General features: G+C 43.8%; 1 protein-coding gene across 1 annotated transcript in view; it reads left to right on the top strand.

Annotated features, from left to right (window-relative positions):
• LOC140364356 (dual specificity calcium/calmodulin-dependent 3',5'-cyclic nucleotide phosphodiesterase 1C-like) overlaps positions 1 to 25,921 on the top strand; it is a 44,990-nt gene that overhangs the window by 7,422 nt on the left and 11,647 nt on the right. The window contains exons 4-12 of the mRNA XM_072450450.1: positions 2,312 to 2,491; positions 2,637 to 2,703; positions 8,021 to 8,137; positions 9,391 to 9,531; positions 18,149 to 18,249; positions 21,104 to 21,232; positions 23,562 to 23,663; positions 25,484 to 25,604; positions 25,738 to 25,819. Of these exons, the coding sequence (XP_072306551.1) occupies positions 2,312 to 2,491; positions 2,637 to 2,703; positions 8,021 to 8,137; positions 9,391 to 9,531; positions 18,149 to 18,249; positions 21,104 to 21,232; positions 23,562 to 23,663; positions 25,484 to 25,604; positions 25,738 to 25,819 (1,040 nt within the window). The remainder of the gene's footprint in view (positions 1 to 2,311; positions 2,492 to 2,636; positions 2,704 to 8,020; positions 8,138 to 9,390; positions 9,532 to 18,148; positions 18,250 to 21,103; positions 21,233 to 23,561; positions 23,664 to 25,483; positions 25,605 to 25,737; positions 25,820 to 25,921) is intronic.

Below are 25,921 nucleotides of genomic sequence, written 5' to 3'. Positions count from 1 at the left end.
ATGTTATTGATTTGATGTGTTAAAGTTCAAGTCTGAGTCCATTATTACCCCCAGATTTGTAACTTGGTTTGTAGGTTTTAGAGCGAGACTCTGGAGGTGACACTAACACTTTCTCTTTGTTTCTGTGACAAAGACGATGATTTCAGTCTTGTCTGAGTTCAGCTGGAGAAAGTTGTTTTGCCTCCACAAACTGATCTGTTGGATGCAGTGACAGAGTGAATCCACTGGTCCATATTCACCTGCGACAGTGAAACATAGATCTGACTCGTCTGCATCATTGTGATAGGACACATTTTCACTGCGTATCAGCTGACCTAACGGCAGCATGTAGAGGTTGAACAGAAGGGGACCCAGGACTGACCCTTGGGGCACCCCACAGGTCAGGGTCATGTGATCTGAGACACAGCTACCAATTTCAACAAAGTACTTCCTGTCTTCCAGATAGGACCTTAACCAGTTTAGGGCGGGGCCAGTGATGTCCACCCAGTCCTCTAGTCTCTGTAAGAGGATCCCATGATCGACAGTGTCAAAAGCAGCATCAGATCTAACAGAATTAAAACTGAGGCTTAACATTAATATTAGGTTTGTGTAACATCACAATGCTTGAATTTGTCCAATTTTACAGCTACTTTTTGTTGTTTGGACCAACTTAGCAGGAAGCTGGAGGCTGAATAAGATAAGATAAGATGTTCCTTTATTGTCCACACATGGGGAAATTTCATTGTTGCAATGCAGGTAGATCCAGAGGAAAAGGACAGATAACTTATAGGAAGTTTAAAAAACACTGTTAAAGGTGGTATGGACGATTTTTTTCAGCATTTTTTTTTATCATATTTCCTTGTGGCGTGGATAAATCATTTGTCCTGCCACGTGTCAATCATAAAACGCACCTACCGCTCACCTGCAGCCGCGTCAGGCTCGTCCCCACGTTTCCGCGTGCCTAAGCGCATGGATCTATCATAATATAGTTCCCTCAGTGTACGGGGCAAAATGAAGACTGAGAAAGACAGTTCGAGCTGACGCAGAAGTGGACAGAAATCTACGGGAGACGAGAGATGCGATGCGCTCCGTTGTGCTAATAAACAAACGCACGTGTGTGTTGTATCAGTCCGCACGGGGGAGTGGCATGTGCACGGGGGAGTGGCATGTGCACTTCCACCTGGGTTCTCAAATCGCCAAAAAATCGTCCATACCGCCTTTAATAGAAGAACTCTTATAAACAAAACTCTTATAAACAAAAACTCTAATAGACAAAACCTCTCATTTCCTAATAAGGAATGGAGGGGAAAAATAAAGATAAAATAAATCAAAATTAAAACAGCGTAAGACAAGATAATACTAATAATAATGGTAAAATAAACACTATTTACATCAGTTATATGCACATGAATGTGACATTATTGCACATGGTTAAGTCAATATTGGTCTGAGGGCCGCATTTGGCCTCCGGGCCGCAGTTTGGACATGCCTGACTTAGATCTATTGTACCTGTGTCTGACTCTGTACTTTTAGACCTGTCTTTGGATCTTAAAAAGTATCTATTCTAGAGTATATGTTCTGTTGGTGGGAAAATGTATATGTTGGCAAACATTAGGATTCATCTCTCTCCAGATATATGTTAATCCTGTAATATGTATTAATTTGCTAAATGTATTATTTATAGATTTACCAGTACTGATGATGACAAGGGTTCCCTCAGAGTGGTTTACAATCAGATCTATAACTTTAGTATTGAAAGTGAGGTCACATCTACATTTATCAAAGTAAACAGACTTCCATTAATAGTTTCTTGACCTGTGCAAATCTGCCATCTTTATCTTTGTGTTCTTCTGTTTGCCCCTATGAGGAATAGTAAAGTCAGTTATATTTTACCACATCTTTCCTTTCAGTGTCCTCTGGAAGACCGACAATCCGCAGATCCTCTGTGACCTCTTCTCCCGTTAGTCCACATGTTACTTCAGGACGTTCAGATGTGGTTGGTCACATTAGCTTGCAATCATAGATTTTATATTCGGCTGCTGTTGCTCGGCTGTCCAGTTGGTTAATGTTGGATTTTAAATCACGCCTTTATCTTTGAGTCTACTGCCTTTGTAACAGTTAACTTCAGACGGCCATTATACCGGAAGTCCCATATTGTAAACCTTTATTTTTTGGGTTTCTCTCAGTACAACAGTTAACATTTGAAAAAAATGATCTTTGCAAATGCACAAGTTATTTCTCATCAAAAACACGCTTGTTTCATGAATCTTCTTCACAAGCTCGTCTTCTCTGCACCTTCTCAGTGCGTCTGCATGTGTGTGTGTCTGTTCAGGCGTCTGATGGACATAGAGGACGAGTTCAGCAACATTCAGTCAGACTCGGTGCCCTCGGAGGTGAGGGACTGGCTGGCCTCCACCTTCACCAGGCAGAGGACCCTCCTGAGGCGCTCCGATGACAAGCCCCGATTCAGAGCCATCGTCCACGCAGTGCAGGCCGGCATCTTTGTGGAGAGGTACTTTCTAACCCTGGAACACTCAAAGAATAGTAACAGCAGAATATAAGACCTATCAACCAACTTACAGACAGTGTAAACGTAGCAGCTTCTTTTCGCTAAGGCCCTCCACAGCCATATTTTCTAACCCAGTGTTTGATTGTAGAATGTTCCGCCGCACCTCCAACCAGGCCGGGCTCTGCTACCCCAGCAAAGTCATCTCTGTGCTCAAGGTACTGTAACACACTACACTGAGACTAATACATACTGTACTATACTAATGTATATTGTGGCAGACAAATGAGCCACGTTTCTGGAGGGAAAAAGGTAACATCCACTCCATAAGTGGAGGCGATATGATGAAGTGAGAGTATTGTAGAATCAAACATATCTAGGCCCAAAGAGACTGGTGGTGTTCAGTGGGAGCAGGTGGTGCTCAAACTGGTGGTAGAACTGGTGATGTAGAAGATACTGCTGCTGCTGCTGTGGTGGAGATTGAGAGGCTGACATGTCTGGGTTTGTGGATTTATTTTAAATGCTGTATTTCTTCTAGATTTAAAAATATCAAGCACTCACACAATTGTTCCACAAATGTATGGACCTAATGTCCATCTGTTATGTATATAAAATACATAACATACAAAGGACATATAGTAAATTACAGCCGGGCTTTTTTAAACTTTTATTAATTTCCTTCTTTGCGCATATTCTATTTTTAAGCTCTGTTTGGTGACGCAATACCCTCTGAGGCTTTGAGGGAGGAGAAAAGAGCCAGAGGAAAGAGGCACGTTTTAATCCTGGTCTTAAATGAAGAGACTGTGTCGGCCTCTTTAACATGGACAGGAGCTCTACCTCCTACTATGCTTTTAGAGACTCTTGGGACCACCAGAAGGCTCTACCTCCTACTGTGCTTTTAGAGACTCTTGGGACCACCAGAAGGCTCTACCTCCTACTGTTCTTTTAGAGACTCTTGGGACCACCAGAAGGCTCTACCTCCTACTGTGCTTTTAGAGACTCTTGGGACCACCAGAAGGCTCTACCTCCTACTGTGCTTTTAGAGACTCTTGGGACCACCAGAAAGCTCTACCTTCTACTGTGCTTTTAGAGACTCTTGGGACCACCAGAAGGCTCTACCGCCTACTGTGCTTTTAGAGACTCTTGGGACCACCAGAAGGCCAGCATTCTGAGAGCGAAGAGCTCTGTTTGGATGAGATGGTTCTATAGCATGTTTGAGGTAGGATGGGGCCATGTCATTTATGGCTTTGTAAGTCAGGAGTAGAATTTTAAATTTGATTCTAAACTCGACAGGAGCCAGTGAAGAGACTCCAGCACCGGCGTAACAGTCTTACACGGTGGTACCTCGCCCTTCAACCCTTTAAGTTCATCATACGACACAGAGCAGGAAAGACCAATGTCGTTGCGTATCTTTCGAGGTTGCCCCAGAGTGTCAACCTTCCGGAGGGGAGGGATGATGTGACGGAGCGGAGCGTCCCTCACTGCGTGGTCCTGGAGGAGAGCGTGTGAAGATGCGTGCGCCCGTTTCTCTGTTGTGCGCGCCACGCCAAATCATCATCGCAAATACATATTTTAAAACCCCTTTACCACACTTCCTCCAGCGCGTTTCCCGTGACTAAGAGTGCACACTTAGAAGCGTCAGGTTTACCAGCACAAATACGCCAAATCTACTCATACACGTACCTGCGCGCTGCGTCTTCCCCTCTCCTCCCATGGTGCATTCTGGGAAAACCCGGAAAACATCCGCGTTTGGGTTTAAATGCGTCAGTCACGCAGGCTTAGGTGGTCATGTGAGCCACAAACTAGTTACACACACAATTATCTTTGTTTCGTCCATATGCAAGGTTTCAGTTGTAGTCATCTGGACTCAGTTTGAAAAAGTAGACGTTTCGACTCTCATCCAAGAGTCATTGTCAATAACAGAATTTAGGTCGAGAACTCCGATATTAATACTGTTCTGTGGTGAGACCCACCCATTGGGAGGAGCCTTCCTGAAGTAGAAAGAGTTTTGTTTCAACAGAAACTCCCCCCTTGTATCTACCTAGCCTATTCAGAATCGTAATGGGCTATTAGAATCCTCTTTGTCTTTGTGAGACCCTGGCTCAACCACCCTGAGTACCTGATTAGCATCTGAATGTCCTGGTCCTCTACCACCTTTCCAGGGGTTCAGTAACCCATTATAAATAACAGGAAGATTAAACCTTAGCCCTCCATTTCTGTTCAAAGAAGGTCTTTCTTTTTTTAACAAAAATAGCTTCCTTGACTCCTCTTTCAAACCATCTTTTCTCCCTGCTTAAAACCTTCACCTCACCGTCTTCAAACGAGTGATTAGAGGCTTCAAGATGGAGATGCACGGCACTCTGAGGTCCTGAACCTGTATTTCTTCTGTGCTGATAGAGCCTCTTGTGTAGAGGCTGTTTTGTCTCACCTATGTACCGTTCTTTACAACTTTCTTCACTGCATTGGATCGAATAAACTACATTGCTCTGTTTTTGAGTCGGCAACTTGTCCTTAGGATGAACCAGTTTTTGTCTTAAAGTGTTTCCTGGTTTAAAATAAACAGGGACTTCGTGTTGTCTAAAAATTCTCTGCAGTTTTTCCGACAGGCCAGACACATAAGGGATAGAAACACCCTTCCTTCTCTGTTCAGTTTCCCTTTTGTCCTGCTTCTTGGTTCTCTTCACTCTGTTGAGAGCCCAAGCGGGGTAACCACAGGCTGAGAGGGCATTACGGACCTGTTTTTCCTCTTTCTTCTTGCCCTCTGAGCTGGTGGGCACACCTTGAGCTCTGTGTTGTAAGGTTCTGATCACCCCCAACTTGTGCTGTAGTGGGTGGTTGGAACCAAAGAGCAGATACTGGTCCGTGTGTGTAGGTTTCCTATATACTTCTATTTGGAGTTTCCCGTCTTCTCCTCTGATCGTGGAACAATCAAGAAAGGCCAAGCGATTCTCCTTAGCGTCTTCTCTTGTAAACCTGATATGTGGGTCCACAGCATTGACGTGATCAGAGAAGGTTTCCAGCTCTTGTTTCTTAATTGTTACAAAAGTATCATCGACATAGCGGAGCCACAGTTTTGGGGCTATGCCTGAGAATGAGGCCAGTGCCTTCTTCTCAAAGTGCTCCATGTACAGGTTGGCCACTATGGGAGAGACGGGCGAGCCCATGGCACAGCCATGAATCTGTCTGTAAAATTGTCCCCGGAATTGAAAGTAAGTGGTGTTCAGACAGATGTCCAACAGTTTACATATGTGTTCAGGTGTCAGTTTGGTCCTTTCCTGTAGGGTGGTGTCTTCCTGCAGTCTGATCCTCACTGCTGCTACTGCATCAGAGGTCGGGATGCAGGTGAACAGGGACACAACATCATATGAAACCATGAGGTCATCTGGGTCCAGTTGGAGATGTTTCACTTTATCCACAAAGTAGTGCGTGTTTTCCACATGATGTTCCGAATTCCCCACCAGCGGAGCCAATATAGTTGTTAAATGCTTGGCCACATTGTAAGTGATGGAATCTGTGCTGCACACTATGGGTCTGAGTGGAACCTCCTTTTTGTGTATTTTTGGAAGGCCATAAATGCAAGGCATGGCTTCACCAGGATACAGTCTGTAATACAGAGGCCGGTCTATCGCTTCCTCTTTTTCCAGCCTTTGTAAACAGTCTATCACTTTCTTCTTGTAGCCACTGGTCGGATCTCTTTTCAAGCGCTCGTATGTGGTCGTGTCCTCGAGGAGGGTGTGGACTTTGGCTTCGTAATCAGCTGCTTTGAGAATCACAGTGCAACGTCCCTTGTCTGCTGGGAGGATGTTGATGCTATGATCTTTTTCCAGTGCTGAAAGTGCTTTACTCTCTTCAGCTGTGATATTTGAAGGCGGTGGTTTGGCACTCTTCAGGGTCGCTGTGACACGTAACCTCAGGTCTGCAGCCTCCGATTCAGTCATTTTGTTGTTTCTAATTGCCGTTTCAGTGGCTGTGATGTAGTCCTCTGTAGGGATGTGTTTAGAGGTGACAGAAAAGTTGAGACCTTTAGAAAGCACCTCCTTTTCTGCCTGTGTCAGAACACGATCTGATATCGTTCTTAATCCAATTGTTTTTGCTGGTCGCTAATTTGTCTGTCTCAGTCCTAATGTCTAGCTCGACCTCACCTGCATTCTTTTTGTTCAAAAGAATGTTGAACTTCTTGATTTGGCGTTCTTTGCTCTTCCTGTGCTGTGCTTCTTGTGCTGTCTGTGTAAAATCCAGCACTCTTTTGAAAGCTTCTTCAGGGAGTATGCTGGTTAATTTCTCCTGTAAAGTTCCTGTTCTGTCTTTCAATTTATCAATTCTGACGTTGTTTTCCTGGATCCTTTCACTGAGCATCTGCATAAGGCTCCTTCTCCAAATCTTCTCTGCTCTGTGTCCTCTGACCGGTGATTTGATCTGCAGGCTCTTCGGGATCATGTTGTTCTGTCTGCAAAAAAAGCTGTAAAGAACGGTACATAGGTGAGACAAAACAGCCTCTACACAAGAGGCTTTACCAGCACAGAAGAAATACAAGTTCAGGACCACAGAGTGCCGTGCATCTCCATCTTGAAGCCTCTAATCACTCGTTTGAAGACGGTGAGGTGAAGGTTTTAAGCAGGAGAAAAGATGGTTTGAAAGAGGAGTCAAGGAAGCTATTTTTGTTAAAAAAGAAAGACCTTCTTTAAACAGAAATGGAGGGCTTAGGTTTCATCTTCCTGTTATTTATAATGGGTTACTGAACCCCTGGAAAGGTGGTAGAGGACCAGGACATTCAGATGCTAATCAGGTACTCAGGGTGGTTGAGCCAGGGTCTCACAAAGACAAAGAGGACTCTAATAGCCCATTAAGATTCTGAATAGGCTCGGTAGATACAAGGGGGGAGTTTCTGTTGAAACAAAACTCTTTCTACTTCAGGAAGGCTCCTCCCAATGGGCGGGTCTTACCACAGAACAGTATTAATATCGGAGTTCTCGACCTAAATTCTGTTATTGACAATGACTCTTGGATGAGAGTCGAAACGTCTACTTTTTCAAACTGAGTCCAGATGACTACAACTGAAGCTTTTTCTACTATGGAACACGCCTGGACGAATGAGGGATTACACCGACACATATGCAAGGTTGTTTATTTCGATATTTTTGTATGATAAATATTACAGTTTTGTGTTTGTTAGACAGTGAGAAGGTATCTATTTATTTGTAAAAAAAATTGTAAACATTATTTTTATTATATATATATATATATATATATATATATATATATATATATATATATATACACATATCTATGTGTGTTTTTTGCCTTAACTTTTTGTCACTGTAAATATTGTTAGAGCACCGTTTTTGCACTAGTTTTCACTGTTGGGAGCACAAGTAAATCACCGTAAACCTTAATCGCCGACTGATTTTGTTGGCGGACCCAACCACAGACTCATCACCTCAACACCTGACACTTTAAAAAATGAACAGTGCAATGAATGGTTATTGGTTTGAATAATTGTTACACTAATGTGTGTGTGTGTGTGTGTGTGTGCAGCACATGGACATGTGGTCATTCGACGTGTTTGCTCTGAACAACGCCAGCGGAGACCACGCCCTCAAGTTTGTCTTCTATGAGCTGCTGTCCCGCTACGACCTCATTAACCGCTTCAAGGTACACACCCACATCCTCACCAACCGCTTCAAGGTACACACCCACATCCACACCAACCGCTTCATAGTACACACCCACATCCACACCAACCGCTTCATAGTACACACCCACATCCTCACAAACCGCTTCAAGGTACACACCCACATCCACACCAACCGCTTCATAGTACACACCCACATCCACACCAACCGCTTCATAGTACACACCCACATCCTCACCAACCGCTTCAAGGTACACGCCCACATCCACACCAACCGCTTCATAGTACACACCCACATCCTCACAAACCGCTTCAAGGTACACACCCACATCCACACCAACCGCTTCATAGTACACACCCACATCCACACCAACCGCTTCAAGGTACACGCCCACATCCTCACCAACCGCTTCATAGTACACACCCACATCCACACCAACCGCTTCATAGTACACACCCACATCCACACCAACCGCTTCAAGGTACACGCCCACATCCACACCAACCGCTTCATAGTACACACCCACATCCACACCAACCGCTTCATAGTACACACCCACATCCACACCAACCGCTTCATAGTACACACCCACATCCTCACCAACCGCTTCATAGTACACACCCACATCCTCACCAACCGCTTCATAGTACACACCCACATCCACACCAACCGCTTCATAGTACACACCCACATCCACACCAACCGCTTCATAGTACACACCCACATCCACACCAACCACTTCAAGGTACACGCCCACCACATTGTCAATAAAAATGGCTTTCTCAGATTTGGACTCTTTCATTGGTTTGTGCATGAAGCCATGAATCAACACAAAAAATGCAAATAAGCCTCCGTCTCTGCTCCCTCTGGTTCTCCTCTTCCTCTCAGCTCCCTCTGCCTCTTCTCTCCTCCTACCCCCCTGTCTCTCCTCTCCTTCTCTCAGTTCCTTCTGTCTGACCACAGCAGACTACTCTCTGCGTGGTGCTGCCTCGTACCGATGCATTAATGTTTCACATTTACCACAAAAAGCGCGTGGGATCAAAGCAGAAAGAGATTGATATAAATTCACATGCAACAATCAGATATGACAGGCTTTATATCACCAAAGGAGAGGTCAGTCAGTTTGGGGAGGTTAGACTAGGACAGGGAGGAGGGAGGAGCCCTGAGTGTTGGCGATGGCCCAAATGGGTGCACCCCACACTGCCATAAAGTAAATATAATTTCAATTTTAAATGATTCAGCTTTGTAACTTGTATTTTTGTTCTCATGCAGATTCCGATATCATCTTTGCTGTCCTTCTTGGAAGTCCTTGAGGAGGGGTACAGTAAACACAAGAACCCCTACCACAACCTGATGCATGCGGCCGACGTCACTCAGACCATCCACTACCTGCTGCTCCAGACGGGCATGGTGGTACGCTGGAGACACAATGAGAAAATAACAACTCTTTGACACATAAAGATTAGTTCTACAGTAATATAACAAAGTAGCAGTACTTGAGTACAAGTTTTGCTTACCCTGTCCTCTTCTGGTCACAGTGGGTGAGGTGTCTTGCCCATGGACAAAACGATGGTCTAAGAATAGGATTTGATCTACCAACTTTAAAGACAACTCTGCCACCTGTACTGTTACCTTTCTTGTACTTGCCTTTAATGCTCTAGACACATTTCTCTATTTGAAGACTATAAAGGCTTATCTTACTTATTATACGTTTATGGTGGAGGGTCTCTATGGATCTATTGCCTAGCTTAGAATGTTTCACAGTGCAGCATTAAACTTATCTTCCTTATGATCAGTACAAACAAACAACATTGACCTGAGATATAAGATCTGGATAAGCAAAAGGTATAAAGGTAAAAACCTTACCAGATAGTAAAAGAAAATCACATGAAAACTTCTGATACGGACTTCCAGGTTATGGCGGCGCTTTGAGCAGACACACCAACACCGCTGCTGCAAAACTGGGCTTCAAAATCAACGTTTGACCCACCAAATCCCAAAGAAGAAGAGCGAGGGATGCGTAGGCAAGGAAGGCGCAGGTCTGGTAACACTGCGGGACCAAAACAAACAAAGCTGATGGTCCACGGCCCCATTGGAAGACAGGCCGCATCACAAGCTAACGAAGCTAACGAGGCTAATATGGCTAGCAAACCTGAGGCGGTGAAACACAGCTCTTTCCCGCTTGAGAAACGGGCTCCCGCCGGCCTAGATGAAGTTTCTCAAGATTTATTTGCATCGGAAGGGGGAGAGAATATAACAAATTATCTATTATTGCTCATGATATCCGACATAAGACGTAAAATGCAGCGTGTTATGGAAAGTTTTAGAGCTGAGGTAATGGCTACCATGGGACCGGCAACCAAGACCAGCAGCTGATAAACCACGAGGCCTGATAATGAGGTGTATTAATGATCGTGTGAAGGAACGTGTCCTGAAGGCTGCAAGTGTTAAAGGAGACCTCCAGGGTTAAAAGAGACCTCCAGGGTTAAAGGAGACCTCCAGGGTTAAAGGAGACCTCCAGTACAAAGGCAAGCGCGTCTTCTTTGCTCCAGATATTCCATACGAGGTTCATCAACAATGACAAAGGTTCCACCACATCTGTGAGGAGCTCAGGAGGAGAAAACTGAGAAATGGGTTCTCTTTCCGAGCGACTCTTCTGGTGACTTTTGAAGGTAAAAAACACATGCTCAGAACACCAGGAGAAGCAGAGGTGCTCCTCAGAACACCAGGAGAAGCAGAGGTGCTCCTCAGAACACCAGGAGAAGCAGAGGTGCTCCTCAGAACACCAGGAAAAGCAGAGGTGCTCCTCAGAACACCAGGAAAAGCAGAGGTGTTCCTCAGAACACCAGGAGAAGCGGAGAAGCAGAGGGGCTCCTCAGAACACCAGGAGAAGCAGAGGTGCTCCTCAGAACACCAGGAGAAGCACAGGTGCTCCTCAGAACACCAGGAGAAGCAGAGGTGCTCCTCAGAACACCAGGAGAAGCAGAGGTGCTCCTCAGAACACCAGGAGAAGCAGAGGTCCTCCTCAGAACACCAGGAGAAGCAGAGGTGCTCCTCAGAACACCAGGAGAAGCAGAGGTGCTCCTCAGAACACCAGGAGAAGCAGAGGTGCTCCTCAGAACACCAGGAGAAGCACAGGTGCTCCTCAGAACACCAGGAGAAGCAGAGGTGCTCCTCAGAACACCAGGAGAAGCAGAGGTGCTCCTCAGAACACCAGGAGAAGCAGAGGTCCTCCTCAGAACACCAGGAGAAGCAGAGGTGCTCCTCAGAACACCAGGAGAAGCAGAGGTGCTCCTCAGAACACCAGGAGAAGCAGAGGTGCTCCTCAGGAAGATGCAAAACACAGATAACTGAAGAGTACGAGAGATGGAGCCACCAGCGTGGGGCATGTGAGTTCAGGTCGTGGTCACATGGTGATAAATACAGATGATAGTGACATCTACTCATCAATGTGCCAAATGTGGGAGGCTGGATTTGTGGGAAATTGGAAAATACTTGCAGAATGCAGCAGACGGCGTTGTGAGCCAGGGAGGTTATCCAGTTCTTTCCGAGGACTGGTGTCTGGAGTGCCAGGGAAGTTTTTCTGGGGGGGTCCCATCATTAGGATTGTACTTCATTTACAATCTTTTTGTTGATCAGGTTTTGGGTTCGATGCCAGTTTCCAGCATGAACACTTCTGTTTTCTTTTTTACCCCTTCAGTGGTTTTGTGTTCCTATGGTTCTAGACTGTGTTTGTTGTTTTCGACCAGAGAGATTCAAAATATTCAAGAGTTATTAACGATAAGATCAATACAATCAACCCAATGGCATCAGAAGTGTTACAAGTGGCATCCTTCAACGTGAACGGCACTGAACCCACTCAAACGAACAGAAATGTTTACAAAAATGAAAAAAGAAAGACGAGACATTGTATATTTACAAGAGACACATTTGAATGACACTAAACATCAAAAACTGACAAAATTATGTTGCAATTTTGATCTCAAACCGAACAGTTTAGATTACTTTGGAGGAAAAATGTCCAACAACATTAAGACTTAAATGACACTGGGGAAATGTCTCCGTCCATCCTTTTGGATGCTTCCAAAGCAGTCTTGAGAGGACAAATTATAGCCATAGCTTACAAAAAAGAGACCAAAAAGAACATAAGGGAGAAAAAGCTAAAAGATCTACAAGAAAATGTAAAATGGTTGGAGGAAAACCCTGCTAAAAGGGGATGTCCTAAAATGCTACAAGAAATTGAATAGATAAGAGGAGAAAGGAATGACCTGACTTCACAGGAACAAAGATATTATTAAAGTGGATAAACATTTTCTAAATTACTATCTTGGAAACTTAAAATATGGGACAGGCAAAATGATGTAATCTTAACCAAACAAGACCAAATTCAATCAGCATTTGAATCCTTTTATAAAAAACGTTTTTCGATATAAGTTCCTTTCTGGACACCCTCAATTTGCCTGTTATGTCAGAAGAACAACATAAAATATTAGGAGCTGAAATATGAGGCACAATCAAAAGATTAAAGAACAATAAATATCCGCAGAGTGTATATTAGTGTACATATTAAGCCTATTTTTTTTATTCTTATTTTTTTATCTTATAGCTTATTGTTGTTTTCATCCCATAGCAGATTTAAATTCCTTCTCTTTTATTCATTGTTCATTGTTTTTTGCACTGAATCACCAAGACAAGTTCCTCTGTTTGTGAATTCTGTTCATTGACAATGATTCAGATTCAGATTCAGAGTGTTATAAAGCTCTAAAAGACTTAATATTTTCCTTTAGGCAACTTTTAACTGGGCTCTTAAGAAAACTCCTCCCCTCCAAGTGTGAAACTCCTCCCCTCCAAGTGTGAAAGAGGCCGTCATATCCCTGACACCAATAGAAGGGAAGGACCGACTGGACTGTGCCTCATAGACTATTTCTATCCTGAATCGTTTATACACCTCAATTATGACCAAACGACAAACACAAGACAACATAAGACGATCCTTACACATAATGAGCAAAATACAAAAAACACAAAACAAAGCCATAATCATTAGTTTGCTGGACATATCTATTTGAAGTGCTTAACAAATGTTAAATAGATGATTTAATTATAAAAAATATTGAGGCTCTTTACGATGGTGAAACATCAAGAATTAAAATCAATGGTCATCTGACGGATCTGCTGACCCTGGAAAGGGGGGTGAGGCAGGGCTGTGCCTGGTCTCCCCTCCTGTTTGTATTGTACCTGGAACCATTGGCCCAATTTATTAGACAATTAAAAACATTTCACAGTGTTACAAATTATGGGACGGAACATAAATTTGCTGCAGATGATGTTCCATTGTATTTGACCAAACCAGATATGTCCATACCAATGTGAACAAATGTCTTCAAGATGTTGGTCCAATGTCTGGATACTAATTAAAAACTTAAATTCTCTATTTCTGGTGCCCCCCTCTGACCTTTAAAAAGATTTACCCATTTAAATGGCAGGGAACAGAATGGTTTAGATATTTAGGTGTTTATACCCAAAATTATACCTATCTTTTTACTACTATAAAACATAATTTTGAAAAAGGGAACCTTATCCCCCAACTCAAGTCTAAGTCAAAGGATTGAAACTATAAAAAATAATGTTTTACCCAGATGTCTCTATCTGTTCCAGACTCTTTCAATTTCTATCCCAAATCGGCTGTTGATGGATGATGGAATAAAGTAATTTCCAGATTTGTATGACAAGGCAAGAAACCTTAAATCTAATTCAAAACTTTACATTTATCAAAAGAAAAAGGAGGCTGGAGTTTACCATGTCTGAAAAAGTACTTTATTTCAGCTCAGATCAGATCAGAGCGCTGCTGGTGTGACCCAGAAGCTCTATGGTCTTATGCTGAGAGTCATGTGGTGCCGGGGGTTCCTGTACAGGTCTTATACTGAGAGTCATGTGGTGCCAGGGGTTCCTGTACAGGTCTTATACTGAGAGTCATGTGGTGCCGGGGGTTCCTGTACAGGTCTTATACTGAGAGTCATGTGGTGCCGGGGGTTCCTGTACAGGTCTTATACTGAGAGTCATGTGGTGCCTGAGGTTCCTGTACAGGTCTTATACTGAGAGTCATGTGGTGCCTGAGGTTCCTGTACAGGTCTTATACTGAGAGTCATGTGGTGCCGGGGGTTCCTGTACAGGTCTTATACTGAGAGTCATGTGGTGCCGGGGGTTCCTGTACAGGTCTTATACTGAGAGTCATGTGGTGCCTGAGGTTCCTGTACAGGTCTTATACTGAGAGTCATGTGGTGCCTGAGGTTCCTGTACAGGTCTTATACTGAGAGTCATGTGGTGCCGGGGGTTCCTGTACAGGTCTTATACTGAGAGTCATGTGGTGCTGGGGGTTCCTGTACAGGTCTTATACTGAGAGTCATGTGGTGCCGGGGGTTCCTGTACAGGTCTTATACTGAGAGTCATGTGGTGCCGGGGGTTCCTGTACAGGCCTGACAGATGACAGACGTTTGAGTCATTTGGGGGGATCGAGAAGCCTTGGGTGAAGTCTGTTCTTACAACATGGAAGGAGCTGATCAAAACATACAAACTAAACGCAGATGTTTAAACAAAAGGTACAAAGGTATTTTACCAGATTGTAAAGGAGAATCATCTGAAGAACTTTGGTGAGTTGAAAGAATCATTTGGCTTAAAGAAACAGGACTTTAATAGATATTTACAAATAAGGACTTATTATAACCAAGAAATTATACTGAGTAATGACCATCATATCCCTTTGACTGAAATCTTTATTAGAGCTCATAAAACTGAACTTTCAAAAGGAATAAGGTTTAAATTATACATAAGTATGAAGAGTCTGGACAGTCACATGACACATGAAATGTCAATGGGAAAGAGAGGGTCACTTTGTTCTGGAGGATGAAGAGTGTGAAAGTATAAGTACATCTCACTGGAGAACCACAGGATCACATGTTCTGTTGGAAAAGTGTGTCTGGTTTCATTCTAAGCCCATGTCAAAATGCCCATTCCTCACAGGGAAATGCAGACTGTTGGAGAGGATGTGGCAGCAGGAGGCAGACTGTTGGAGAGGATGTGGCAGCAGGAGGCAGACTGTTGGAGAGGATGTGGCAGCAGGGGGCAGACTGTTGGAGAGGATGTGGCAGCAGGAGGCAAACCACTATCATGTGTTTTGGGATCGTCCTGTTGTTCACAAGTTTAGACTGAGATCAACAAAGCCGTACATTAATTTGTGACATTTCCATTCTGCTGGATTTCAGAACTATGTGTTTGGACCTCAGGACTCCTGCCATGGAAACAATCGGAAGATATTATATTGGATATTAGATAAAAGAAAAAACAAAAGCCCCCAAAAAAAACCAAAACCCCAAAACACATTGGGATTCAAATTGAAAATCAGCTAATTTTATGTTTTGTGGGCAAAATGGGACATTTTTTGTCAGTCTGCATGTCCTCCCCGTTTTACCGCGGGTTCTCTGCGGGTTCTACACATGCGTGTGCAGTGGCGGCTGGTGATGTCTGAATTGAATATTTAATCATATTTGATTATACAATGACTTAGATCCTGTAGCCCCATCCTGTAGCCAGGCCTGAGGTGGGTGCACGACGGCAAGCGCCTGGTCTTTCCCCACGGGGCCCGGCTGGGCACAGCCCGAAAGACCGACGTCGGGCCATCCTCCCGTGGGCCCACCACCTGCAGGGGGATCTATAAGGGGCCGGTACAGAGTGATCTGGGCGGCAGTTGACGGCAGGGGCCTCGACGACCAGATCTCCAGACACATAAGTTAACTCTGTGGACATGGAATGTCACCTCGCTGGGGGGGAAAGAGCTTGAGCTTATGGGGGAGGTTGAGCGTATCGACTAGATATAGTCGGCCTCACCTCCATGCACAGTTTGGGATCGCAGAGAAAGTGGGTTCGATCGCAGCGAAGCGCGCTGGAAAGATCCGGAAACGCCACACGGAGGTCAGTCAGCGTGTGTAGTTTTAGCAAGGGGCCCCACCACTGACGGCACTGTTGCGTAAAGCACTCGCTGAGTGCGGCTCACAAAGTGGAGCCACGGAACAAACAAGCTCAAAGAAGGAGAGGGCGAGGGAGGGAAAGAGAGAAGAGGAGACAGGTAGTTCCAGACCGTTTATGCTTCACTAATCTGTTTGTTGTTGGCCTGAGCCAAAAGAAAGTTTCAAGCCCCTCCCCCGAGCGTTACCATGGAGATCATCTCACTAATAAATTATATAATGCTCAAAAGAGCTACAATGAGGGGCCAATAAGCATATATTTATATTATTTAATCCAATTGTGGCCATTTTATTTTTAAATGAATACGCTGTATTAAAGAGTGGGGAAGTTAATTGTTGGCAGCGACAGCATGAAGCCAAATAAATGACACATCAATAAAACACACACTTTGCTTCGCTAACATACCGGGGGTGCAGAGTTTATACGCTTTTATAGTTATATAGTATGTATAGTTATGGATAGACAAAAAATAAAAACCTGTTTGATACTGACAATAAAAATTATACTACATTTTACAATAACTTAGATCTAAAGTAGATCTTCGGGCTTTGTCGAATATAAAAGTAGCTCGTGAGCCAAAAATGTGTGGGCACCTCTTGTCTAAACGAATGAAATCACAAAACTATTTAAGACATAAAAGAGAAGAGTGCAAAGAAAAATCCTTTCAGTCATAAACACAGCTAAACAAACTGTTTTTAGCTTAGATTTGAACATTGTCAGAACCTGTCTCACATCTTCAGGAAGAATATTCCAGATTTTAGCTGCATAAAACTGAAACACAGATTCCCCATGTTTAGTCCTGACTCTGGCACCAGCAGGAGGCCGCTCCATGTTTAGTCCTGACTCTGGCACCAGCAGGAGGCCGGTCCATGTTTACTCCTGACTCTGGCACCAGCAGGAGGCCGGTCCATGTTTAGTCCTGACTCTGGCACCAGCAGGAGGCCGGTCCATGTTTAGTCCTGACTCTGGCACCAGCAGGAGGCCGGTCCATGTTTAGTCCTGACTCTGGCACCAGCAGGAGGCCGGCCCCTGAGAACAGGACTAATGTGATGGTACTTCCTGGTTCTAGTCAGGACCCGAGCAGCAGCGTTCTGGATGTACTGCAGCTGTTTTACAGCTCGTTTGGAGAGACCAGTGAGCAGGCCGTTACAGTCTAATCTACTGGAGACAAACGCATGGATAAGTCTCTCTAAATCTGGTTTAGACACTATATTTTGAGTTTTGAAATGTTTTTAGATGGTAAAAAGCTGCTGATGTTATTGATTTGATGTGTTAAAGTTCAAGTCTGAGTCCATTATTACCCCCAGATTTGTAACTTGGTTTGTAGGTTTTAGAGCGAGACTCTGGAGGTGACACTAACACTTTCTCTTTGTTTCTGTGACAAAGACGATGATTTCAGTCTTGTCTGAGTTCAACTGGAGAAAGTTGTTTTGCTCCACAAACTGATCTGTTGGATGCAGTGACAGAGTGAATCCACTGGTCCATATTCACCTGCGACAGTGAAACATAGATCTGACTCGTCTGCATCATTGTGATAGGACACATTTTCACTGCGTATCAACTGACCTAACGGCAGCATGTAGAACTCTAAGTGTCTTGGTGGTAGTTTTTTGCATTGTGGGATTTATAACATTTTTAATGCCCTGAACTTTGTCATTAAAGAATAATACAAACTCATTACACTTGGATGTGGAAATGAGTTCTGTGTCAAAGAGGAGTGAGTGCGCTCGAGCAGAGGCAAATCTACACATATTAATTTATGAAAATTGAAAATGCCATATTGCTCAGATGCTAGGTCTGTCACAATGTTTCGTAAAAATGCTAAAAAGATGCAACGATGCTGAGCGGCAAAATTGTGGGAAAATATCTGGGAAAAGTGATTTGTAAACTTGAAATATCTACTAATACGTTTTTGTTTTTTTAATGCATTTTTGAGCAGGTGGTAAGAATGAGGGTGTAGTCCAACCCTGCAGTCCTCCATAATGATGAGTGTTTGTGTTGTTCACAGCATTGGCTGACCGAGTTGGAGATTTTCGCCATTATCTTTGCAGCAGCGATCCACGACTTCGAACATACAGGCACCACCAACAACTTCCACGTTCAGACCAGGTGAATTTTTACAGTCATTTCTCATTTCGCATAACATACAATTTCAACACGCCTAAAGGGCACTACTTTATTAACTTTAAACATGCTCTATCTTTACTTTGGCATTTCATGCTTTAGAACTCAAATGAATGTATTAATGTAATGTATGAAAGCATTATCTTATCTTATTACATTCAATCAGGTGTTTCCTCATTAACAATTCCACTATCACTCCACCTACTGGAAGCAGAGGGGAATTGCCATGGGGAAATAGAAAAGCTCGTTTGCCTGACATGCAAAGCACCAAGTTCTACTGAATGTGATCTGTTGATGATTTATGGACTTAAACAACAAATTGAATGCATTATTTGTGTCGTGATCAGCCTTTAAACATGGTCTTGTTTATAACAAACAAGATTACATTTGGATCTCTGTTGTTTCAAACAGGGATGATTGTGTAATTCCCCCTTGCAGTCAGTAGATAGTGCCAACACTCAACATTTCAAGATAAACATTTCACAGAACGGCTGATGGTGAACGGATTCACAGAGCAAGTCTGGGGATGATTTATGGATTTAAAAAACAGCAGAAGATTCCCAGCCACGCGGCTTTAAGTAGGATTCACAATAGGGCCACGACAGGGTCATGTCGGGGCCACGACAGGGTCACGCCAGGGCCATGTCAAGGCCACGACAGGGCCACGTCAGGGTCATGTCAGGGCCACAAGGCCACGACAGGGTCATGTCAGGGCCACGACAAGGTCACGTCAGGGCCACGACAGGGTCATGACAGGGTCACGTCAGGGCCACGACAGGGTCATGACAGGGCCACGACAGAGTCACGTCAGGGTCACATTTTATATAAATATAATAGTGGGTACCAAACGTATGATCAGGCGTCATATATAATTCCACCAAGACATTCTGAGTATAAGAGAATATACTTCTCAGCAGTCCCAGCCCTAGGGCCTCTGTATGAGCCACTGTTATGAACACCATAAGACTCAACAACCCCCTGACGGTCTATCGCAAAAAACGCAATAAAACAATGAAAGGTCTGGTTTATTTTAATTATTTGTCGACTTAAATTTGCTTCCACTGAGTGTGCTCGTGTGTGTGGACTATTTTAATCACTGCTGAGGAAGTTGTAGAACAGAAAATGTCTGTAGAAGTGTAACTTCCTCCTTCACTTTTCCCCCCCATAGTGTCCTGTCCTGTGGAGCCCATATTTGGACATTTAGAGGGTGTTTATTAGCAAATTTATGATAGTTTTTATGTAAGTAAACATGTACCGTAGTTTTTGGACTTTGAGTTGCTCCTTTTTCCCCCACGCTTTGAACCCTGCTGCCCATACAACGGTGCGTCTAATTTATAATTTTTTTCTGGCCAACGGCCACCGGAGGGCACTCTAGCAGGAACACTGTAGAAGAAGACATCAGTGTCTACTGATGTGCTCTGTATTTTAAGCTTCAAAACGCTGTGTGTTTTATTACAATCAGACTCATATTCACAGAGAAATTAGTCTAAAGAGGAAGTGAATCTGGACGCGGTGAAACGCACACCCACATGTGTGGACATGTGATATACAGGGGTCTGCGGTTTAGAACCTGCCGCCTTGAAATGAGCCTTTCTTGGCCAGAACTGACAATCCTGCATCACCACCTATGTTAAAAGGAAAACTTCTTCCAGTTTATTGTCAGTTTCTTCTGCATTTATTTAACTCTCTACACTGCGTTTTCACGTCTCTTTATGTAATGCATTGGTTTTGGACAATATAGGATGCATTACTCGCTAGAAATATAATTTTGGGTCTTGATGTAAGTACTGAGCACCTTGCTTTTTTGGTCTGTTAGTTCAACAAATAAAGTAATCCTCATCACTGGAAATATGGTTAGTTTTGAAATGATTATTTTTCATTGATATCTGCTTTTTGAGGTTTTGTTTTCACCTGATTCTGGATTCCTCTCACGTTAAAGTGTTCCGGAGGCTGAAAGTGAGGCAGCCTGCCCTCAAACGGGGTACTTTGCACAGTGAAAACGTCACAGGACAGCACCTCTCCGCGCTGTACCACACCATGGAAATGTGTCCTTAAACCTTACACTTTGACCCTTGCAATGACAGAGATTTTTTGCAATATACCTTTATTCAAACAGGAGGACGCAAATCTCTTTTGCAAGAGAGAACTGACCAAACACAAGCCACACAGTAAGAAAATGACAAAATATTACAAAATAAAAACGGTTCTCTCTCAAAAAAAAAAACTGAATCGGTATTGACGGTAGAGACAAGACAGCGAAGGTAGTGAAGAGGAGAATATGGAGAGTCTGAGGAGGCTGATGGTTTTGCTGCTGCGCTTGGGGTGGGGAAAAGGAGGGGGCACAAAGTGTAGTGTATTTATATGAACGGCTTGAGAGGTGATTCATGGGTAAAGTTGCAGGTTGTGACAGGCAGATGACCCGGAGGGCAAAACACTTCCTGGAATGAGTTAATATAATTTTCTATCATTCGTGTCATTGCTTTTTTTTGTTGCAACCAAACATATACTCCAATGGAGTACACGTCCTGCATTTCTGTCCTGGATATAGGACATAAAACAGTAGCTCAGTGGTTGTCTTCTGATCTGAAGGTCAGCGGTCAAATTCCTGCTCTCGACATTGGCAGAGTGGTCAGATAGACTGACCCACAGGTCGTGTGGCGTTGCCTCCTTGGGCAAACTACTAAACCCAGTGTCTACACCGGCGTGTGAATATGTATGGTTCCTCGATGTAAAGTACTTTAAATATAGAAAAGCACTATATCATTTGACCATTTACCATTTTTATAGGTTTAAAATCAAATGGAATACCGATGTTGAATTAACTCTGATTGTTTCCTAGGTCAGAACCTGCAATGCTCTATAATGACCGCGCAGTCCAAGAGAACCACCACATCAGCGCTGCATACCGCCTCCTGCAGGCCGAGGACGAGAACAACATCCTGTGTAACATGTCTAAAGAAGACTGGAGGTCTGACCACTTCTGATGGCACACTGCTTTTTTAACTTTCATTTTTTTGCTTCATAGGATTTCTGTTGATTTACTCTAAACAAAAATATAACACCTTTGTTTTTGCATTCTTTTCTAATGAGCCAAAGTCTGAAGACGCAGAAGATATAAAACATTTTCTATGCACATAAAAGACCTTTTTCTCTCAAATATTGTTCACAAATCTGTCGAAATCGGTGTTAGTGAGTACTCCTCCATAACACATCCCGCCTCACAGGTGTGGCATAAAAGGCCACTGTGAAATGTTTAGTTTTGCTTTATTGGGGGCCAGAAAACCAGTCAGAATCTGGTGTGACCAAAATGGTCACCGAAGTTGCTGGATAATAGCAAGAACTGGAACACGCTGATCCATGACATCCTAAACATATAGCTGATGATTGTTAATCATTGACTGAGGTTCAGGAGGTGGACCACGCCTCAACCTCCTACTCCCCCTCCTGCAACCACTTCTCTATTCTGTAACCACCGAGAATAACCCAGAAGCACCTATTTATTCATACTTACATACTTACATACCTATCTCAGCATCTCTTGTTGTCTCTGTTCTCTCACGAGAATTCAGTCAACGAGGATTCATTTGAACAAGGATCACGAGCCGCTTTCAATTAGATTCTGACCTGTTCCCAGTCTTTCAGTCGGTTGTATCTCCAGAAGTCACGTTCCTCAGAGGACTCGCCGATGTAGGTCCTCTCCCCGCCACGCACACACACGGCAGGCGTGATCCCATAGCCTGCGAACACCATCATCTCCCCCGCACGCACCTCTTCCATGGACCTCTACATCCGGGGCATCTACACACAAACTGACCTCTACTACATAGACAACAGTACCCGTGAGCTCTCCTTCTTCTCTATCGCGACACCTCCTCGCTCTTCTACCTCTCATAAACTGGACACCGTGCAGCCTCAGCTCATGCCGCAGTTACCACCAAGGCACCCGCGCCCCCGTGTGTGTCTCCATGCACTGGGGGACCAGACTGGACTGCAGTGGGCTCTGCAGTCTGATCCACGGCGGGCAGCCACGCTCTCTTCGATCTATGCTCTCTTCAATCCACGGCGGGAGCCACGCTCGCGGCAGCCTCGCTCGCCCCGAGCCATGCCGGCAGCCACCAATCATTAATCCATCGTCGATCTATCATCATTATTATCAAGAAACATTTTCTCATATTCAATTGTTGTAGCATAGTCCTTGCGAGTGAAATGCTCGATGGGTGACGCGGGTGTGCTGCCATATAAGAACTGGAATGTTTCAGCTGAATTGTGTCCATTGTGCACCATGGGGCCGTGCATTATCATGCTGCAACATGAACTGATGGTTATGCATGATTGGCACAACAATAGGCCTCAGGATCTCGTCTTCGTTGTACTTAACATACACCTGCCCATACCACACACCTGTCCATACCATAACCCCACCTCCACCATTGGCCACTCCATCCACAACATTGATGTCTACAAATCGCACAGCCACACCACACATGCTGTCTGCAGTCTGACCGGAACAGTGAAAACCCGGATTCATCCATAAAGCAAACACCTCTCCAACGAGCCAAATGCCATCAAATGTGATCAATTGCCCACTCAAGTCGGTTACAACGATGAACTGCAGTCAGGTCATGACCCTGATGAGGACAACGAGCCTGAAGAGGAGCTCGTCCAGACGGATCCTGACAGTTTGCACAGAAATTCTTCCAGCTGCTGCTGGAGACAATTTTGGAGATGAACATGCTGGACGTGGAGGTCCTGGCCTGGTGAGGTTACATATGGTTAAGGTGACAAATAACGTACCATAAAATTCAAACTATTGAGTGTCCCTGAATACAAGCCGCACCGACAAAATGTACAAAGATTTTTAAACTGTCAATAAGCCGCCGGTGTTCACATTGTAACATGAGATTTATACAGGATAGGTTATCTACATACAGAGAACCCTACTGTCCCCATATCTGGCTCTGCTCCTGTACTTCCGCTCAAGTCTTTTCTTCAGTGTGTCAGACTCTTGTGCTTCCTTCTAGAGCACCTCTAGAGGCTGCTAGTCTGTAAAAAAAAGTCTGTCGTTGTCGAGGCCGCAGTGTTCAAACCGTGGGGAAAAAGTAGCGGCTTATAGTCCAAATTTGATGGAAAATAGAAAGTGTTTTATAACTTTGATTTCAGCTCATGAAAAATGGAATGCAGTATATTTTGATTTGAATTTGAATCTGCTTTTTGCTTGTGTTGCTGGTTCTCCGGGTTGTTACCGGTGGAGCAGCAGCATCTGTGATGGTCTATGGTTGTGTTTTGTTGCTGCATAGAGAGCTGAGGTCCCTGGTGGTGGAGATGGTGCTGGCCACAGACATGTCCTGTCACTTCCAGCAGATCAAAAGCATGAAGAGCCTCCTGCAGCAGCCTGACGCGTGAGTATCACCCCTGGGGTCTACTGGGAAGCTCCATTCAAAATGTGCAATACCTGATTTATGACCACGATAGTGTGATGTGTCCTTTTTCATTTTACGCAATAAAACTAGTGTTTTGTGATATATATAAGATTAGTAATGCCAATAGTAGGTAACAACAAAATAGCATTCCCAAATAAGTCATGACCACAACACTAACAAATCAATCAATCATTCAAACTTTATTTATAAAGTGATTTCCATACATAGAATGCACACAGATGCATATGTACATATGAACAGCTTTTTCTCTCTCTCTTTCGCTCTCTCTTTTGCTCTCTTTCTCAAACACATGCTTTAAAGACGTACAACCACAGAAAGTGGCGCTAATGTAACACTTTATGGATACCAACCGCCATAAAACACCAAAGAAGTAGAAGAAGAAGCACTCACATACTCACTCTAGAATACATAAATGCTGAATACAGATGAACCAGTTGAAGAAGCACCACCAGAATAGCCATCGGCTCTATTAGAATTGTTAAAATAAGTTAAGACAAAATATAAAGGTAAGAACTATAAAATATTCTCTATAAAATAGATGTCGGTGTAATCCCTCATTGGTCCAGGAGTGTTCCATTGTAGAAAAAGACTCAGAATCATCTGGACTCCAACGTTTTGACTCTCACCCAAGAGTCATTCTCAATCTGCGAATTTAGTCCGGGAATTCAGCTATTTATCCTATTCTGTGGTAAGCCCTGCGTAGTTTTGGTTGAAACAACCTTTGTCATCAGGAGGGCCCGCCCGGTGGGCGGGGCTTACCGCAGAATAGGATAAATATCTGAGTTCCCGGACTAAATTCGCAGATTGAGAATGACTCTTGGATGAGAGTCGAAACATTTCGAAGGTCCAAGACCATTAAAACATTTAAAATGAGTTTAAAAGAACCTTAAAATCAAGGCTGAAACACACAGGGGGCGGGATCACGTGTCAGTGCTGAATTTTGTAGGATTTGTAAACCTGAAAAACTGTTTTTGGGAAGACCAGAGAGCAGGGTTTACAGTAGTCTAGACGAGGCCGTAAAAGCAGGCATCAGCGTCTCAGTGTTGGCCCAAGAGAGAATGGGGCGGACACTGGCTATGTTTAAGTCCTAAAAACCTATTTTTGTGATATGTTCTTAATATGTGGCAAGTTAGTTCACAGAAGGTTAGCTCAGAGTCGAAAACAACAGCCAGGTTTTTACTTGTGGTGATGGATTTAAAGATTGTGCTGTAGTTTTTTTTTTTCATGGACAATTGTTTAGCATCCCGAAAAACAGACCCATAAACCTTGTCAAAATTAGTGCCCCGATTTATATTATTTACTAGATTATAGGGCAGATTTTGATAATTTTCCCCAAATTATCAAATTTGAATTTACTGTGTTCAAATCCAATTCTTTAGGCAGCAGGTTGACCTAAACTAAATATAGTTAAGTAAAATCGCAGATAAACTGAAAAGTCCCACTATCGCAGGGCTATTCAACACGCCACTGTAACAACACTAACCAGTGCTGAACCAGAAACTAGGACTTGACTAGTACTAGGTCTGAAAACAGATCTAAAGCAGAATTAATCAAGGACTATACCAAACCAGGTCTAAACTAGTGCTAACCCAGAATTAAACCAGTAAATAAGATTTTTTTTTAATGATTCGAAGACGGATTGTGGGCCAGATAAATAGCTTGGATGGCCTGATTTGGCCCCCGGGCCTTATGTTGAATAGCCCTGCACTATCGATTCAATATATAGCAGCCAACAGATCTATCAGTCTGTCTTTAAAAGTGATCCCATCATTCTCCAGAATAGACAAGCCCAAGGCACTGTCTCTGCTGCTGCACACGGCGGACATCAGTCATCCAGCCAAATGCTGGGACCTGCACCACCGCTGGACCTCTTCCCTGCTCGAAGAGTTCTTCAGACAGGTACATGTCATTAGTCTGGCCCCCTCCTGTGGTTTAAAATGGATAATGTGATCAATGCGGCCAAAGAAGCTAATGCCACCTCACAGAACAGACAGCTGCTCAGCCATGTAAACTGTATACTTGTGTGTTTCAGGGGGACAAAGAATCTGAGCTGGGCCTGCCTTTCTCTCCTCTGTGTGACCGCCAGTCCACCATGGTGGCTCAGTCACAGATCGGTAACCACAACACTCAAGATTTTCCACTCCATTTCTTTTTAATAACTTATTTTTAGGCCAGAAATGGTCAACATTCATACACTCGGCATCCGACGGAACGCC

The sequence above is a fragment of the Eucyclogobius newberryi genome, unplaced genomic scaffold (genome assembly GCF_026437365.1).
Source record: "Eucyclogobius newberryi isolate DKJ021-1_F unplaced genomic scaffold, fEucNew1.0.hap1 SCAF_18, whole genome shotgun sequence".
Taxonomy (NCBI): Eukaryota; Metazoa; Chordata; class Actinopteri; order Gobiiformes; family Gobiidae; genus Eucyclogobius; species Eucyclogobius newberryi.
The sequence above is the reverse complement of the archived record's forward strand: the minus strand, read 5'-3'. Positions and strand labels throughout refer to the sequence as shown.